General features: G+C 56.4%; 1 protein-coding gene and 1 long non-coding RNA gene across 4 annotated transcripts in view; one reads left to right on the top strand and one right to left on the bottom strand.

Moving 5' to 3' along the window:
• The window catches only part of Phactr3 (phosphatase and actin regulator 3), a 186,365-nt gene that overhangs the window by 5,274 nt on the left and 162,214 nt on the right, over nucleotides 1-18,877 (top strand). For 2 of the 3 annotated variants that reach the window (XM_005325389.5, XM_021726375.3), the window contains exon 1: nucleotides 11,635-12,145. The exons of the other annotated variant lie outside the window; for it this stretch is intronic. In XM_005325389.5, the coding sequence (XP_005325446.3) occupies nucleotides 12,028-12,145 (118 nt within the window). In that variant the 5' untranslated portion in view covers nucleotides 11,635-12,027. Of the gene's footprint in view, nucleotides 1-11,634; nucleotides 12,146-18,877 lie in introns of those variants that run through there. 3 annotated transcript variants of the gene reach the window in all.
• LOC110598141 (uncharacterized) lies at nucleotides 885-11,618 on the bottom strand. Its single transcript, XR_005730056.2, has 6 exons — nucleotides 11,405-11,618; nucleotides 9,145-10,169; nucleotides 8,128-8,761; nucleotides 7,337-7,475; nucleotides 2,906-7,199; nucleotides 885-2,770 (listed from the first exon to the last, which is right to left on the bottom strand). It is a non-coding gene; the product is annotated as an uncharacterized LOC110598141 (long non-coding RNA).

Below are 18,877 nucleotides of genomic sequence, written 5' to 3' on the forward strand. Positions count from 1 at the left end.
TTAGCCTTGGGTCACCTCCAGGAGAGGCCCCTGCTGACTGAGCTTGTCAGTGACACGTGGCCCCACAGCATGCTGGCCTAGCTGCCACCGCCCTCACAGGATGCCCCTGATGGGTGGCCTGCACGCAGGTGCAGATTGCTCACATCCTGGAGGCTGGAGGTCTGAGGTCAGCTGCCTGCAGCCGGCTGCCGCCTCTCGGCCTCTCTCGCTGGCTTGCAGGAGGCTCCCTCTGTGCCCACCTTTCTCTGCTCCTGCTCCCTGGGGTCCCTTTCTGTGTGTCCAGATCTCTTCTTCCTTTGAAGACACTGGTCAGACTGGAGGAGGACCCACTCACAGGGCTCAGTGTCACCCAGCTGCTCTTTAGAGGTCCTATTTCCAATAAGGCCACAGTCCGAGTTCCAGGACTCCAGTGTCTGCATTTGGGGCAGTTCAGCGGCAGCTCACCCCCAGCAGGGGTGCTGCGGGAGTGCTTTGTGTTCTCAGCAGGAGAGGAGCAGGCCCACCTTGGAGTCCCCATCCATCCTTCTGCTGTGCAGTTCACCTGTCCTGATAGTGGGGGACGGACCCTCAACCGGCAGTGGGAAGGCACAGTCATGGGAACACTTGAGACTGGTGGCTGCTTGGGGAAGATGCCCTCAGCCACTCAGTCTGAAGGACCCTTTCCCTTGTGGCCCTGGTCCTAGAACAGCCCTTCTACAGCTCCCCGCAGCCCCCCCCCCCCCCCCCGCCCCATGCAGCTGTACAAAAGTGCTCAGCTGCAAGTCCCAGGACCCTGAACTGCGGACCATGGGGGGCTTCAGCCAGACGCTGGCTGCCTTCTGAAATCTGGCCACCAAAGGCCAGAGGGTGCCCACCTCACAGCCCCACCAAGCCTGGGTGCTGGGCCTCTAAGCAGCTTCCAGAGTCAACGGCTCGCACCTGCTGCTGTGTTCCAGGCTTGTTGCAGGAGGAATCAAGTGGGCATGTCCCCAGCTCCACTCCACACCTGTGCCTTTATATCCTGGGGCTGTGTCACAGCTGGGAGTAGACGGCAGGCATCTGAGTCCCCGAGCCCAGGGTGGTCATGGGACCCACAACACAGTGGTTGTGACCCAACCTCTCCATGGAACAGACCCAGCATCAGCTCACTTTTGAGGGCATGGCGTGCAGCTCTATGCCCGGCACATAGTAGGTGCTCTGAAAATTCTGTGGACTGACCAAGAGCATGAGAGGCCAGGTTATGGGGGACAGAGGGACTGGGGGGATCTCTTCTTCCTCTCCCCTGTGGAGAGACCCATCCTGCAGCTCAGAGGGGCTCTTCCTTCAGGGGGAGTCTGGCCTGATATAGAGCCTTGGGCTCGTCCCTAAAGGAGACCATTAGCAGAAGAATTTCCGCATCCAGCAGCACCTTCTCTCTCAAACTGTAGGAAGTGTGGCTTGTGGGAGTCTCTGGTGGGAGCCGGCTTCTCTGTTTGGAGAGGCTTCTAAGTCTTCCTGAAAGTGCATTCGATTTTTGACCATCTTGAGTGGCGTGCACCATTTCCACAGGCAGAACTGGAGACAGGCGTGTCCAGTCTGCAGGGACCCTTTCCCACGCTCAGCTTATGCTGTGGGCCCACTACCACATCACCCGTGACGGGCACTGTCCTCCCAGCCTCAGTGAAGTTCCCCTGCTGCTGGCTGCTCTAGGGGCACCAGGCTGCCTGGCCCCCACAGCACTGTTCTTGCCGTCGGGCCAGCCGCCTGCCGCCTGCCGCCTGCCCCCTGCACCTGCGTAATGCACAGCACATGGCTGGACAAGGTTCCCCAGAGCACCGAGACCAAGACGAGGTTCTCTTCAGCAGCTGAGGTTCTGGTGTGAGTCCAGGACTGTGTTTCTCTGCTTACAAGTCCAAAGTGGCTGGTTTACGTGGACATTACCTGTCTCTGTGACTAAGTCTCTTTTTTCAGAACCCTAGTGCCTGTGAGTCAGATAATGAGGACATTTGAGGCTTGCTGCATATTTACATTTCTATTTTTATCTTAATGGCTTTGCTGTCTATGCTTTTTTAAAAAAAATAATCCACATGAAATCATGATAAATTAGCTTCAATAATTGCGTGGCTAAACACTGGGATAATAAAGAATTAGAGGAGACACCCCCTCTCATTTCTAGATGACAGTGATTTCCAACTTGGAGTCGTGTGGTCACAAGACAGTGACAGCCTCATCAGCCAGTGCCAGGTGAGGGACCAGCCCTGTCCCTGGCCCGTCTTGTTCACCTGTGGGAGATGGCTTTTTGGTGGCATGACTCCATTAGACAGATGCTGAAAACTGAGGGCTGCGGGGATCCAGGAGCCTGCCCGAGGTCTCGGCTGGGAAGCTGAGTCAGATCTGGCGCCTACTTCTGCCGGCTCTGGAGTCATAGCCACTTTGCCTCACTGTTCATAAGTCATAGTCTGTCCTCTCTGCCCCGTGGTCCTGGAGAGTGCTTGACAGCAGGCTAATGCTGGGTCTTAGTGCCTGATTCAGGGGGTCTTGAAAGAGGCCCTAATTCTACCTGTGCCTCTGAGGGCCTGCCTTGGAGACGTGCAGGCTGGTGGCAGAGGAAAGCCCTGCCCTCCAGGTGGGAGGCGGTGCCTGCAGCAGGCAGGGTGTGTCCCACTGTCCTGCCTTGCAGGTGGGCTGCCCGGGGTCCTCTCCACCGCCTCCATCCACAGTGTGCCCGCCTCCATCCACAGTGTGCCCGTTGCTCAGTTCTGGGTGGATGGCTGACAGGAGTCCTGCCGCTTCCAAGGACCATCTCGTGGGGCTAAGGGCAGAGGGTTGCACAAAAGTGGGAGGAGGATGCTTGGGGTTGGGTCGGAGTGTGGTGCCCCCAGTTTGGTCCCCGGGTCCCCTCGCAGCCTTGCACACGCCACCCCCTCTGAGCCTCGCTTTCCCTTACCTGCAGGAGGCCTCAGCAGGAAGATGAGCACGTAACTTTCTGTTGCTGCCAAAATGAGCAGCCACCTGGCTGCCCGGAACAGGAGCCACTGACCTCACCCTCTGCGTGGGCGGAGGCCAGGTGGGCTCAGCAGGTTCCCTGTGGGCCTCGGCTGAGGTCCCAGTCTCCACCGATCTGCTCCTTCCTAGACTTGCCTCCTGCTCCTTCAGGAGGCAGCACCGAGGTCCAGGTCCGGTTCCTGCTGTCGGTTTGTGGCTGGGTCCCTCTCAGTTCCAGTGGCAGCCGCCGTGTCCTCACCCCTAGAATCTCTTCCCTCCCTCTGCCCCTCCGCTCCTCTGCTCCTCCCTCCCCTCTGCTTTCTCAGGGCTCCCCATGATTACACGGAGCCCAGGGATCATCCGGGATAATCTCCCTGTCTTCTATTCAGCTGATTAGAACCCCGAGTCTATCTGCAAAGACCCTCATAGCCGTGCCTAGATTAGTGTTGATCAGGAAACCCGCCGTGGGAATCCTGGCCGGGGGCTGTAGGAGCTCACGCTGCCTCTGCCCTCCACACTGTGGGCAAATGGATTAGGCTCCAGAATCCTGCTCCCAGGATCTTTACGCCAAGACAAGCAACCTCTAAGGTAGGAGCACCTGAGCCAGCAGGTAGGCAGGGGGACCCCATTCAGAGGACCCCCCTTATTACAGAATTAGCTACAGGGTGCCTTGGCAAGAAGAGTTGGCTGAATATCATCAAACCCATCTCTGTCCTGGACACTGTCACCACCTGGCCAAATGGCCCTGGTTCTCCCCTCTCTGTCCTCCCCCAGCCTCTGGCCACCTCTTTGCTACCCTCCAGCCCTAGTGACCTTGGAGAAGAGGGGACACATGCATGCTCTCCTGGTTGGAGACACCACTGAGTTTCCTGTTACACCCAGATGAAACTCTCACTCCCCAGGTTAGGTTTGCAAGGCTCTTCAAGCTCTGGGGGTGACCCCCGCTCACACTGGCCCAGCGCTGCCTCCATGCTCACGGAGGGCTTTGGCTCATGTTGTTTTGGGGAATCCTCTAGTGCTCCACGTGGGGCACACAGCACCACCTCTGTGCGCACTCCTCACAGACACAGGGATGGCGACGGAGACCCAATCTGAAACAGCACAGGATCAGGCCCAGCCCCCCAAGTTCTTCAGGCCCCTTGCTTCCAGGACTGAAGGAGCTGCTTCACTTGGTTGGGCATTTTGGGATCCGATGGGGGCATAGCCCACCCCACCCTTAGTTCCATACCTGTGGTTCCTCCTAACAGCACTCCAGGGTCCTTTCCCCTAGAATCTTCAGGTCCCCTGGTACTCCAGTAGGCACCGACTCTCAGGTCACCCCAAGTAGCCACTGGAAAGAACCCAGACTGTGGGCAACCCAAGGCTGCATCGAGGAATGCCAGGGTGGCAGCTGTTGCACCCCAGGTCACGGCACTGAGCTGGCTGCTGCTGCTACCTGCAGAGTGAATATCCCTCCCCCTTTCCTCTGGAAAGCCCTTGCACTGTGGAAAGGTACCAGCACAGAGGCTGGTGACGGCACCGGTTTAATTGCTGAGCAATTGCTCTGTAAATGCAAAGCCCCGGCAGGCCCCCGTGTTGGTAGGCAGACCCCTGCGTTGGGGTGCACAGGAGTTTCAGTGAAGGGCAGAGGGGCTGGAGAGCAGGGCTCTGTGAACACGCAGAGGATCCCCATTTGTGGTGGGTACAAATCGATGCCTGGAATGATCATCTTTATGGCTACAGAACTTGCGATCTGTTTTTAAAGTATCACCGATATACCTAGCGCTATGGATTTTCTGTAATTTATAGATCCACTTGAGGCTGTGTTTGAACTGTGACTCTGGGAAGCGGCTGGCCATTTCTGTGATGGAGGATGGTGACATAAATCCGGGCTGTGTATGGTGAGGCTCAGCCCAGAGTCTCCTAAGTGTATAAATCCAGGAAACATTGAAATGCTCACGTCTCATTCGAGGAAGGGGAGGAAGTGTTCGGGTCGCAAAGGCCATTATTTTAATGTGATCATTCTCCTATTTTAAAAGTCACCTGTTGTCATGCACACAGCCTGTGTTTTACCCTGTGGCTCGGGATCCCGTGAGGCCTTCCTGCTCAACCTGCCCACCCTTTCTGAAGGGCCAGTGGCTCCTGCAGGCTGGACTGCGGAGGCCCTCACTCTCCCAGCACCTTCCGTTAGGTCCTTCACCAAGTCCTCCTTGTCATCTTGCTAGAGCGTGGCTCCGCCTTGGCCTCCGTGGTCTCTGAGTGCCTGAGCCAACCTTCTGCCTCCCGGGGAACCTGCTGGGGCTGTTGGGGTACAAACGAGGAAGCCAGGCCAGAGGAGGGCAGCCTAGGACCCCAGTTCCTTGTCACAGGAGCCAGGGTGGTCGCTGTCCTCAGGGACCCATGACAGCACTGTGGGGTGGCGTTTGAACTCCTGGAGAAGGGCGCAGGCAGGACAGCCTCTCTGTTCCTCCCGCTGTGGCCTGTTGTGAGCGCACATACCACAGTTCATTCACCCTCGTGCCTGCTCACATTCTTTGGTTGGAAATTTCAAAGAAGGGTTGTCTGCCTGATTGTGATTGAATCGAGGGGCAGTTCTGCTGTGTGATGCCTCCGGACTTTTCCTACCCAGGGTGTCTGCTGGGCAGATTCCCCCAGATCTCCAAGGCCTGTCAAAAGCAGGTGCTCAGTGAACGCAGGTGCCGTGAAGGCCTGGGCCCCTTCCCAGCCTGGCCAGGCCTCTACCCACTCCCTGTGAGTCCACATGGTGCTGGACACGCCCACTTCTTCCCCCTGCAGTCTAGGTGGCAGGTCAAGGCATGGGGTAGAGCCGGTGTTGGGTGTCTTGGATGGCCGTGTTGAGTTGGGTTGGTGGTGGGGATTTCAGTGAGGTGGGAGGCACCAAGCGTGGGCTGGCTCAGAGGGCTGTGGGAGTCCTCCTCTGTCCTGTGGCACACCTGTCAGATGGGGCACCTTGGCCAGGGCATGTTAATGCAGTGCAGGTCTGAGCCCCGGAGGGTGGGTGGCCCCAGCAAGGACTTAGGTGCTTTGCATCTCATTTTCTTCCTTTGCCCAGTGGGGGCATCAGAGTCTGTCTCTGGGGTCTGTTGTAGCTCCAGAAACGTGAGTGATCACAGAGTTCTGGGGACCCTGTCTCACAGAGGGAGCGGAGCAGGGAGTGGTGAGAGCCCTGCTCTCAGGCAAGATTGATGCAGGGCTCCTTGCTCCGCTGCTGGCCTTGCGTCCCTCTTCCTGCCGCTGCAGGGTGGGAGGACGGCCGCTGCTCCACGCCCAGAGTCAGGAAGCAGGAGCTCAGCCAGGACCGCAAAGGCCCACGTTCCTGCGTGCTTTACGGGGGGCTCTCTTCATTTACCCCCATCTTTCCAGGGGTCCTGTCCCCCTGCTTCCATCCTGGCACCCCTGCAAAGGAGAGTCTGGGAGGGAGGGGGTCGCTGGAATATTTAAGGTTTCATGGAGCCGTGCACAGGAGCCCGCTGGCTGTTTTCCCTCTTCCCTGGGGTCTCCTGCTTGTGTTCTCCGTCCTCATGCTCCCTGTGGAGTGTGGGGGTCACACAGGAACCAGCAGAAGGCAGGCGGCTATTGCAGAGCACCTGTGCTGGTCACAGGAGTGTGAGCTGGGCAGAGGTGGGGCCCTCCCCTTGGCACACTAGGTTTAGGGGGGACATGGCCGGCTGAAGGCTCCCCTATTGTTAGATCCAGACCCAATCTTGCACGTGCTTGGAAAGGACTTTGTAGACAGCCTGATAATGAACTGAACTGCAGGGAGGGCTGGGCACATTTCTAGGAAGCTGTGGGATGCCCACTGCATTAACACTCTGGCAGCCGATGCCTTTCTCCCGGGGAACATCAATGGTGAAATGGAGGATTTTGTTTTTCAAGAGCAGTGTTTTATTTAAAGTTCTGGTTGTCATTGCACTGAACTCCTCCTGAGTCCTCCAATGGTTGGGCCCTGTGTGGAGACCCCCATCAAAGATGGAGTCCTGAGGTGAAGGAAGTCAAGTTCAAGGCTAAGTTCACTTCTCCAAGTGCAAGGATGGCTCCCGCCTTGGCTGCTTTGGTGCAGTTCCCCTGATGGCCACAAGAGGGTGCAGCCGCCCTCGTGTTAACCTTGTCCTCTGAGGAGTGGTTTGTCTTCTTTTCTTTGGTCCTTGAATTCCCACGCTGGTGTTTTGCCCTTTTGTCCCACTTTGGTTGGTTCCCAAGAGTTTAGACCGCAGCTTGAGCAGTTCCTATAAAGTATCTGAAGTTTGCTGGTTTCACTGTGTTCATGTGAATGGAAGGAGAAGTGCTGTGGACTAAGGTGTGGTGGGGTGACCGCTCAGTCCTTCCCAACCCCGGGGGCTCGCACTTAGGCTGGGCATGCCCCTGGGCACACCACACGCAGGCACGCACTTACCCAGCCGGCAGAGCTCTATGTCCTGGGCGCTGACCAGTGCTGGGAACCTTCTTGGGTGAACAGACCCGACAGAGACCCCTGTGGAGCTGACATGGCAGCAGCCCAGATCTTGGGATGGGGGCTTCAGGGACACCAGGGCCTAGGAGAGAAGAGCCAGTAGGCACTAAGAGCAGCGAAGGGGGGGCGGCTGTCCAGTGCTGCTACAGCAGTCCGTGCCAGAGGCTGAGGACAGCCCACCGCCCGCTGTCTGCACGCTGGCCATGCTTGTCAAGACTGTGGAGGGCACACAGCAGTCCTCGGGGAGTCCTGACGAGAGCCACTGCCACTGTGTCCAGCACTGGACACGACCCCAAGTGGTCTCGTGGAGCAGCTCAGCAGAGTGACTGTGCTCCTTAGACGGGGAGACGGAGGCCCAGAGAGGGCTCACCCAGCCTGTGGGCAGTGGGGGCAGGTCATCCTGCCCCAGGGCTTGTGCCCCTTCCCACCCCAAATGCTCCTCCTCTTCTCTGCCCCCTTTCCCTCCTGCCCACCCAGGAAATGGCATCTCACTTGACCCATTGTCAATATGAGACTTGGGGGCTACTTGGACACTGCCCCCCATATCTGGTTAATCTTCGTCACATCAGCCTCCCCCCAAAACCTGGGAGTCATCTGCGGCTCCTCCCTTTCATCCCAGCCCCAAAGTCACAGCCTGCAGGGACCCTGGAGCCAGCCTGCATTCCGTGTCTGCCTCCCCAGCCGGGCCCAGGCCACTCCCCCTCTCGCCTGCAAGGCGGTGGCCTCTGACCTACCTCTCTGCTTGCGGTCAGCACTGGTCTCTTCCCTAACAGCAGCCAGGGGGTCCTTTGCAGACCCACCTCTGCCTCCAGTGGCTTTCCACCATCCTTGGAAGGAAACCAGACTCCCCGGTGAGGACATGTCCTGTTCACTGTGCTATTCCTGCACAAAGTGGATGCTCATGAAGGTTGACGGGTGGTTGTGCCTCTTCACCTGCACTTCCTGTGACAATGAGGCCACCACAGGGCTGAGCGGGATGGCCCTCCTGCAGTCTTTCCTCACCACCACTCACGTGGTCGCGTGGGGGTGTGTGTAGGTGCAGGTGGCAGTGCTCTGCTCTGCCAGCCCAGTGTCCCCTTCACCATGACACCCTTTCTGGCTGCCCCAGGGCAGAGGACAGAACTTTCAGCACTCTGTTTCTTAGAGGCAAAGGGACCTTTGGACTGATGTCACCCGGTTCTTAGAGGTTCCTTCAGATGACAGTGTTGGGATCATCATGGCTGCCCTGGGTGGGGGTAGGCTCTGGGTTTTCTGACCTAGGACCTGCAGGTGGCCCCCTCAGTGACTTCGGTCTGTCTCCAGGTGATCATGCTCAGCAGGTGAGGGGTGGCACCTGCTCTCCTCAGATCCAGAGCTCAGCCTGGGCCCCTTTGTGCAATTAAAAAAAAAATAAATAAAATGAAAAAGGCAGCATGACTGAAGGAACTTATGTACCATAAAGCTCATCCATTCAAAGTATAAATTCAATGGCTTCAGTGTATTTCCAGAGCTGTGACACCACGACCCTAATCTAATTTTAGAACATTTTAAACATTTCTAGCACCTACCTCAAAAAAAGACCTATACCATTGGCCCCCGCCCCCGCCCCCCAACCTGGGCATCTGCCAGTCTACTTTCGGGTTCTGTGGACTTTTCATAAAGTGGAGCCACAGGTCACAGGCTGTTTGTGCCTGCTCCTTTCCCTAGCATGGGGTTTCCAAGGTCCAGCTGCGGGGCAGCGGATGTGGGTAAGTGGAGCACGCGATACTTACCCATCCGTCAGTTGGGACGTTTTGGGGACTCTGGGGCCATCCTGAAGCCTTGTTGGCTCCTGTAGGGCTGCTGAGTGGCTTCCAGAGCTACCTGCCTCACCAGGGATCTGTTGAGGGGATAGTCGGGACCTTCACAAGGATGGCTCCTCAGGCTGGAGACTCCTCTGGCCAGGTCCGTCCTCACCCCCAGGGGCTCAGTCACGGTGTGGAGGGGGCGGGCTGTATACCCAAGGCCTTTGACCGTCTTCTGTCCAGCATGGGGGGTGGGCTGCTAAATGTTTCAAAAATTCAGAACTATTTTTATTATAGAACATCTTGAAGGCAAAGAATAATATAATGAACAGCTCCATCCCTACCCAGTTTTAACAAACCACAATATTTTGCTAAAATATATTTTTAAAGCAATAATAAGTAGCCATGCCTCTGTCTTCTGCTTCCCATGCCCCCTTGGCTCCAGGATGCTGATGCTGAGCCTGGTCCTTGGGTTTGCTCTGACCCCTCAGCTGTATGCGGGCGGGTGCAGTGATGAAGGCCTCTGGGGTGCAGACCCTGTCAAGGGACTGGAAATTATCTTTGTGACTCACAGACAAGGCACCAGGTGACACTGACGTCCATAGTCCATTCTTCTGCTCTTCATCTTTCTGGTAGCGGGGAGGAGGACCCCTCCCTCTGGTGGCTCTCTGTCTGAACTCAGACTTACCTGTGCACCTTTTCCACACAGCAGGAGCCAGCCCATGGCACAGTAGACCTGGTTGGGGGCAGTTATCGATGGGGTCCTGCCCACCAGCCTCAGCCCTGCTGGGTTTCCATGCAGATTCTGTGGAAGGGACTGAATTGACCCAGCCATCACTCACTCAGACCGGGAGATGCCGATAGTGTGGTTCGGGTGGGGACTCAGAGGACTTGCTCATGGACGGCCTAGATCGGGAACACGGGCTGGCTCTGGCCCTCTACCTTCTGGCTGTGACCTGCGCTCACTTTTCATCTCTAAAGCGGAGACCAGGGCAGCTCTCACATCCCAGCAGCTGTGAGGAAGGAATCAGCCTGGTATAAAGCACTCAGCCCAGGGTGGCACACGTTCGTCACTACAGAGCCGGCTCATTTGTATGTGGATAAAAAATATCCAGGTCCTGTGGAATTCTACTTCCTCTTTGTTTCATGGTATTAATTTAATGTGTCTTTGGCATCTGCTGGCTTATTGGTGACCATCCTCAGCCTCCCCGCCCTCCTTCCTGGAAGACTCAGGGGTGGAGACATTTCTGTGTTTGCTTACACAGGTCCCTAAGCTTGGTGTGGTGCCTGGCACATACTAGACTCTGAATGTTTTGAATGAATGAACAAGTGAATGGACCCTTTCTCTGCTGACATGGCCACTCCCGAGAGCCTGGGGCTGTCTGTGGAGTAACTGTCCACTACTTCACCGTCTCTTCCTTCCTCCCTGGGCACCTAACTGGTTGTTGTTCAGCATGCCAGGGTGTTCACCTTGCACCCCAGACCCTTATAACAGCAGCCTCCCGAGGTTCCAGTCCCGGCTCTGCAGGTGACAGTTGAGGATCTCAGGCAAATTCCCTGATCCTCAGTTCCACTGCCTGCCCCGTGGGGCTGTGTGCAGGGCTGAAACGGGAGCTCTCTCCCCCAGCATCTCCTGGTGTCTACTGAGATGCCCTCTCCTCTGGGCATCTCCTGGACCAGGCTAGGTGACACAGCGCTGTGCCTGCCCACCCCCTCCACTCCTCTCGGTTGTTGTCATTGTCACTTGGGACCAGGAGTTACCTGTGCTCACCCCACAACGTAATCTAGAACTGTGAGAAGGGCTCATTAGCACCTTGGAAGGCACCTCGGTGAGCAGCAGCCCTAGAGTATCACCTTCCTTGCCGGGTCCCCTCAGCTTCATTAAGGGTGTCTGGGGGAAGCTCCCTGGAAGGAACCTGCACCCCTCCTGCTGCACCTTTCCTAAGGGGTGGGGGCCAAGGGGAGGGCAGACGGGCAGAAAGGGTGTCCTGCAGGCCAGGCCATGTGGGGAGGATAAAGTCTTGGATTGCTCTTCTCCCACGGTGGAGGGGTGCCGTGGGACCCACTGGCCTTCACATCCCCAGAGTGGAAAGCAGAGCAGCCAGCTGCCACTGCTCGGGAGCTGGGCCTCCAAGGTAGGCACCGCCCCCAGGGTCTCCTCCCTTCCTGCCGGTGGGGGGCGGGGGAGGGACAGGGAAGGGCGCTTTCTTGTTTCCAGAGCAGGCTGGCATGGGTGGGCGGCTCTTACCCGGGATCCAGCTCCCACTTTCCCCTGGCAGCGCGCAGTTCAAGTATTTGAGACCCCTCCCCATCACCACGCTCATTCTCACTCCCAGCTCCCGTGACGTCATGCTCCTCGCGCTGCATGATGGGAGAATCCTAATGTTTTCCAACAGATGCTCCAAGAACAGCTTTCAGATTAAAGCAATTGCACGAGCAAAGATTCTCCCTTTTCCTTTTTTTCGGGGGGGTGGGGGGTGGGGTGGGGGAGGGAGCACCCCCAGACATTCCTGGACATCACCCCCTGCCCCAAGCACGCAATAAACACTGACAAGAAAAAGTTTTTATTTCCTGGTTCAACTTTTTTTTTCCTGGAATATAGACTGAAGAATGGGAATAAACACGAATAAATAACAAAGCAAGCGAGGCCGCGCACGCCGGGATGCGCCTGGCTGCAGCCGGCGGGGCTATTGTCTCCCCGCCCTGAAGCCAACCCTGGCGTCCTCCTCCCGGTCCTTCCTTTCCCCAGTCCCTTTTTCTTTTCCTTTTTAAAAAGACGCCCCCTCCAGCCCCCTCGCCGGTGACCTTGGCCGCCTCGGATGCTCTGATTCCGCGCGGCTCCCTCCAACTTGCCCCCGCGCTGCCGGGCCCATGGCTGCATCCGAGGACGGGAGCGGCTGCCTCGTGTCGCGGGGCCGCTCGCAGAGTGACCCCACCGTCCTCACCGACTCCTCGGCCACCTCCTCCGCGGACGCCGGGGAGAACCCAGGTAACGGGTGGGGCGGGGGCGGCCGGGCGGGGTCGGGAAGGCATCGCGCAGGTAGCGCCAGGTCCGCGTCCCCGCGCGGCTCGGTGTCCCTAGCAGCATTGGCGAGCCGCGGCAGCCGGCGCTCGGCCGCGGTTCCATGCCCAGTGAGGCAGGGCTGGGTCGCCGCGGAGCCCTTTGTCCGGAAAGGAGCCGCTTTCCGGGCTAGAGCCGGGCGCTCCGCAGCGTGCCTTCCTCTCTGGCGGCAGGGCTTTGCGATCCCCTCGGAGGGGGCTTCCCTTCCTCAGGTGCCCAGCGCCTGGGGAAGAGACCGTGGCCGCCTCCGCCCAGTGCAGTCTCTGAGCTCTGCCCTCCCTCCCCCGCCCAGCTCCTGGGGCCCAGCTTGGGGACCCCCGGGCAGGGCAGAGCTCTGCTCCCGGGGCCGGGTTTCCGTGGGCACCTGACTCCGCCGGGGCCTGCCGCACCTGGGCGCGCCCGCCTCACTGGACAGGTGTGCTGGGCAGAGCCGCCGGCAGGGAGCTGAGGGCGTGCGCCTGGACAGAGCCGGGTCTCATGACTCTGTGGACTCGCCTACTCCTCCACCCCTCGACAGAGTCGATTGTTTAGGTGATAAACCGGTCACAAAGGCGTCTATATGGCTTGATTGATTACTTTCCAGGGAGAAAGAAAGGCCTAATGAAGCAGGAGGGGGGTGGGCTGTGAGCTCCCTGTCACCATGGAGACGCAGGAAGCAAAGTGATCATTAAAACCTTCCTCCACCAGAAGGCAATTTTCACTTCTGCCGGAGAAGTCTGAGCTTCTGAAATGTATCGTTCAAAAAAAGAATCAAAGCTGGTGTTTTGGTGTCAAGCTGCAAGGGACTCAATTTTCTGTCTTGGAGGAGAGTGATCCCTTCATAGATTGTTTGGTAACAACTTGCCTTTACCTTCCTTTGAAGACTTATTCTCTCTAAATGCAATGACCCCAAAGGATGGTGTTAAATGGTGGGCATCAAAGTAAAGATAATCCCCCAGGCCAGTGAAGGCTGGCTTTGTGGGGAGGGATTCCTGCACTCCCTGGAACACATCAGAGCTGTAGGAACTGCACAGAGAGACCCATTTAAGGCAGCTCTGTGGGTACCAGGGCCTTATTTGAAATTTTAAACAATAAACCCATGCAAGTCTTGTAAGATTTCTTTGTTAGGACTCTTGACACCCTGTCATTCGGTCACACTAAGGTGCCAGCCTGAGGAAATCCCTACATCTGGGAGGGCCAGTTAATTTCCTTGGAGTTTCCAAAGAGGCTGCCATAAGCAGACCCTTAAGCCTTTAATTAATCTTTTTATTAGTGATTCAGGGCCAAGCCTTCAGTGCTCCATGATGCTTTGGTTTTCTCTGCGTTGGAGATGCACATCCATGATTGTTCCAATTATGGAAGTTGAATGGCTTCTCACGAGAAAATCTTTCCCCACTCCTTTTGTCTCCCTGGCAGTAGAAGGAAGCAAACTTGGAACGGAAATTATGGAGGACTTAGCTTTTTGGCTGTCTGTGAGTCGAGGCCTCCGTGGGTGGGAACGGAGGGTTTGGCAGGTGGCTGCTGCCAGTCCATTAGGGGGAGAGGAGGAGGGCTCTGAGGCCCGAGATTAAGTTGTGCCAGGAGAGGACGTGTGCGGGAGTTTTCTTTGGTTCCAGTGGTCAAAATAGGACCCAGTGAGCAGATGTCAGAGGTGAAAAATCTGAAATATGGATTATTTAGTAAGTGGTGGGACCTTATTAAAAAGCACCAGGCAATTAATTTTTTTATGGATTGCATTCGACAGAGGAGTTCTGGCAGAAAGAGAATTTTCAAGTTGGAAGGGACCTGGGAGCTCGGAGCAGCAGGGTGGGTTTGGGGCACTTTGTGGGTCTGTTGGTGGGGGACTTGGTGCTTAAGATGCTATGCATGCTTCCCTTGATGCTGTGTGATCATACTGCATGTGACCCAGGGCTGGTAGAGAGTGTCTCCTGTTCTGGTCAGTTATTGCAACAACTTTGGGTTAAAAAGTTCCAACCCTTCATCTGACCCTCTCTCCTTTTAGGGCTGCCTCTGTCTGTCTATCCACTGCTCTAACTCTGGCCTCCTGAACACAGAACCCAGCTACTCTAGTTGGGGAGAAAGTTGATACAAAGTCATGTGGAAGAGTTCTTGCTCCCACTGAAGTCTGTATATCTATGAAAGAGTTCAAAGTTGCAAAACACCCACCCCCTGGCTGTCAGTGCACTACTATGATCTTAGCCACAACTCCAAGTGTCCTTGGAAAGGTAGACTCTGCACTGTGCTCTAGACTGCACCTCTTTCTCTACTTCAGGGGGTCACTGTGTTGTGAATTCCAAGTTGCTGACCTCCCCAGCGCCTGTGTTTCCAGATGCACTGGTGTGTAAGAGGGCAGAATGCACTGGGTGTGGGGGCTTCCATCTGAGAGCACTACATCTATCCCCTCTCTTTTCACAGTCACTTCTTATTTCAAAGACTACACTTTTGTGTTCAGCCATCGGTTATTTCCCGTGTTTAGCTATTATGGGCAGTGGGTGGTGATTACCTGAGTGTAAGTGGCCTGTGCTTACCTCAGAGTTTCCTCCAGGTGTGTGCCAGCTTGTGGCATGTCTGGGCCTCAGGGGACTCACGTTCTTTATCTTAATGATATTTTACCTTCCTGAAAAATATACCAACTCATATTCCTTCCAGGATCGGCCGAAGTGCCCTTTCTCCAGACCCTACCCACTCCTGAGGTCTGGAATTTCTTCTTCCCCAACACGCAGCGTGACACATGGTACCTGGTGTTAACTTGAGCTTCCTTGAACACTAGTGGGCCTGAGCATAATTTTGGGCCTTCATTGTGCATTCAGTCCCTCAGTGGCAGTACGTGGTGTGGCCTGCAGGACAGGGCTGAGACGGTGCCCCTGGGACGGAGCCTCCGGCCGGGTCCCCTCACTGCCCTCTCTGCGTCCTTCCACAGCTCCTCTGTAGAAGTGGTCCTCTGTGTCTGCAGGCAGGGTCAGGTCATCTTCCCAAGTTCCCGAGAGCTTTCCTCCCACGAGCAGTTCATGGTCACCAGGAGCTTTCTCCCTCTCCTCCACCGGCCCCAGGTCATAGGAATGGGCCTCTGCCCACGGGCACTGTGGACGCCCTGACACTGTACCTGGCGGGGAAAGTGGTGGTGGCCCTTTCTTGCGGGTCCTTCTCTGCCCTTGTGCCCTTCTCCCAGCTCCCTGCACTGTGGTCCTCTCCCTGGGCCAGGCCATCTGGGGTTCCTGCAGCACCCTTCTTTCCACCCTGCCCTTCCACTCTAAGCCTCTGAGCTCTGTCCTGTGCCTCTGTCTCCTAGGTCCCCAGATGCCAGGACCTAGGATTAGGCCAAGAGTCTCTTGTGACTCTGTTTCCATGGGTCTCGTGGGGGCCTCCATCCAGATTCTGCTCAAGGGTGTGGTGTGCGATGAGGAAGGGGCCTCTCATCTCGGGCCGGGCTTCTCAGCCCCAGTGGTCTTGCTGTTGTGGCCAGGTCACTGTCTGTTATTGGGCCTTGCCATTGGCTGTTGAGTGGTTTCCTAGCATCTACCCACTGGATAACAGTAGAACCCAGCTCCAGGTTGTGACAATCACATCTTCAGACATGGCCAAGTGTCTTCTGGGGCACAATCTCTCTGGAGAACTGCTGACCCCCTCCCTCCCTTCTGACTCGCTCCCAGCGCTCTCAACACCCCCCCCCCCGCCCCCGGGTTGCAGAGCCAGTCGGCATCATGCCAGCACCTTGGGATTAAGTGACCTGGCTGTGACTGGTCAGCTGGCTGGACGCTTGCTGCCAGGGTTCTGAGTGAGGAAGAGCCTGCAGGGCCAGATGACCTCTGCTGCATGGCCTGGGGAGGGGGCACCTGCCAGGACTTTCCCTCCAGAGCAGACGTCCTGCTCTCCAACTCCGGCTTCCTCCTCACCAAGAGGCGGGTGTCATGGGAGCACCGTTCCTAGAGCCTCCGTCCCCTGCAGCCCCACGTCGCGGTGTCACTGGCTTTCTGTCACCCACCCACTTGTTCCAGGGCCCCAGGCTCCACGGAGCCTCTTCTCCAGGACAAGCTCCAGGCTGAGTCTGGGGTCTTCACTTCCTCTCACCCATTTCCCCTGACAAACAGAAAGTTTCCAACATGCAAATCTGGTCTGTCGTCTCCTTGGCCTCCAGCTCTGTCTCACGGTGTCCTGTCTCAGGTGGGCTGTGGGGTGTCCTGTCTGCAGGTGGGCTGTGGGGTGTCCTGTCTGCAGGTGGGCTGTAGGGTGTCCTGTCTCAGGTGGGCTGTGGGGTGTCCTGCCTGCAGGTGGGCTGTGGGGTGTCCTGCCTGCTGGTGGGCTGTGGGGAGCGGGAGCCTGGCTCTCTCTCTCTCTGCATTCCTCGAATGCTCTTTTACTCCACAGTTCTGACTGGGAGTCTCTGGCCCCTCTAGCGTATCTACATGGCTTCATTAGTGGCAGAACTATGCAGTAATTACCTTGTCAGCTTCTCTAGGGCTATTAAAAGTAAAAACTGGATGCTTTAAAAATACAGAGTTTAAAAATCCACAGTGTTTTCCTGATTATAAAAGCATTGCATGTTCATTATAGAAAATGATTGGGTGCTTTTGAAATTTCTGTTCCTGTCCCCACCTCTCCCAGTGCCACATGGAAGCCGATAGCAATGCTTGCGTTGTAGGGACAGGGTGTCGTTGTTCAGTTGCTTTGGTAAGGCTTCACAATGGCAGAGCTGGGGTTCCCCACCCCTGCACCCCACATTCCTCTTGATCATGTAGCCTGTGGCCGGCCCTCACTCGCCACCCTTTAATTCCACGTATTTCTTTGACAGGCCTGCTTGTGGCCTAACGGATAGAGTAGGCACCTGCTCCCTGTTGTAATTTGACTGTAAACAACATGCAATACGTTAAAGTTGAAATCCCCTTTCCTCACTGCCATAGCAACATTTCAAGGGTTCAGTAGCCACACGTGGCGATGGCCGTGGCTGCCGTGTTGGACGATGCCGATGTCACACCTTCCATTCATGAGGACAGCCTTGCAGGTTCTCTGGCCTGAGACCTCCCTGAGGACAGGGTCTGTTTCCCTTTTGCTGTGTCACCAGCGCTGGTCTCTTATAGCATATCTATGTGAGTCCGACCTGCGCACTGCCCGGGGAGTGTTTGCTGACTGGATGGATACTCCACAGTGTCCTGGAGGCAGCCTTGGAACCGTCATGTTGCAGGGGACCTCGGCCTCCTTTGGTCTGATTGTCTCATCCTCCAAGGGGGGATCCCTAAGCAGGGAGAGTTTCTTATCTACCAAGGACCAATTTATTTAATGTCAGTGAGCTTCCCCAGAGAGTTTGAGACATGCGTGGCCCTTGCTAGATGGGTCTCTTTGGTCAAGAGATACCATGGGTCCAAACCCCGTCTCTTCCATGTATAATCTGTGTGAATTTAAGCCATTCGCTTCACCTCTCTGAGCCTCGGCTTCCTTTACATTGTGGAGTGGTGGTAGTTACTGTCGGACTCTCCAGGGTGGGTGAGGGTTGCTGAGCTGTTGTCAGTACCAAAGAGCACATCCCCAAACCCTCTGATCCCTTGGAGATGACTCCATCTTTCCTTAGTAGTGTCGGGGAGGCTGGGAACTCAGTGATGTGTCAAGTGGAGAGGCCTGGGAGGCAGCCTCAGGTCCATCCTCCCCACCTCTGCTGGCTCTGTATGGGCCTTGAGTCTAGAAGACCACCGAGCACAGGGTCCATCTCAGACAGTGGTGAGGAGGAGGAGCAGCACAATACTGTTTCATAAAGATATTTGTCAAGTTGTGCAGCCACGGCTCCCACCCTCTCCGCTGTTCTTGGCAGGTTTATTCCGAGCTGCCAACTTTCAATGTCAGAGTCTACTGACACTCTGCCTGCTAGATCAGGTACATTGGAGGGGAGACTGAGGCTGGCTATGGGTCAATTACAGACCCCAGATGGCGAGGGCTGCCTGCTATGTGGAGCACCACCTTCAGGATCGCCCACTGCCAGTCACCCACCTCGCCTGCTCTCCCCTTTCCGCTGTTTGCTGGGGTCATTCCTTACCCCTCCCTGTCCAGCCCAGGGCCCTGCCGTGGGTGCTACCCCCTCCTTTCCTGCCTCCCCGCAGGGGCCTCCTAGAGTCCCCCTGCTGCGCCCTGTGACCTGATAGCTGTGGGACAGCTCTTGCTGAGGTTTGGACGTGTGTTTTTAGGTCATCCTGCTTTGCTGCATTTGTTTTTTTTGCAGGTATATTGGTGACTCTCAGGGGAGAGTCACGGGGAGGGCAGGCCTTGAACCCTGGTCCTGTGAAGTGGCCAGACCACTGAGGCCAGTGGGAGGGGAGTGTGTGCAGAGAGGGGTGTTCTGGGCCCTCACGAGGACCTGTCACCCAGAGCATGGTTGATGTGTGAGCAGAAGTGGCCCAGGAAGGAGAGGTGGCATGCGATCAGGTCTACCAGAGAGTTGGAGAACTACGCATTTAAGAAGTGCATTCTATCCCATGTACTGGAAACTATTTCCAGGACTCTGAAATGGTGGGGGACAGGAGGGGCCTTCTGGGCAGAGCTGGCTCTTGCCACAGGGGGCTCTGGGCCCCGGGTGGCTGGGTCATTCTGTTTTGGGAGCTCTGCTGGGAATCCAGATTTTTATGGGAGAAGTGATTTTTCAGTATTGGCTGGTCTGTGAGCTAGGGGTTGGTTTTCCTGCATGTAATAGAAAACACG

This window comes from Ictidomys tridecemlineatus, chromosome 5 (genome assembly GCF_052094955.1).
Source record: "Ictidomys tridecemlineatus isolate mIctTri1 chromosome 5, mIctTri1.hap1, whole genome shotgun sequence".
Classification (NCBI taxonomy): Eukaryota; Metazoa; Chordata; class Mammalia; order Rodentia; family Sciuridae; genus Ictidomys; species Ictidomys tridecemlineatus.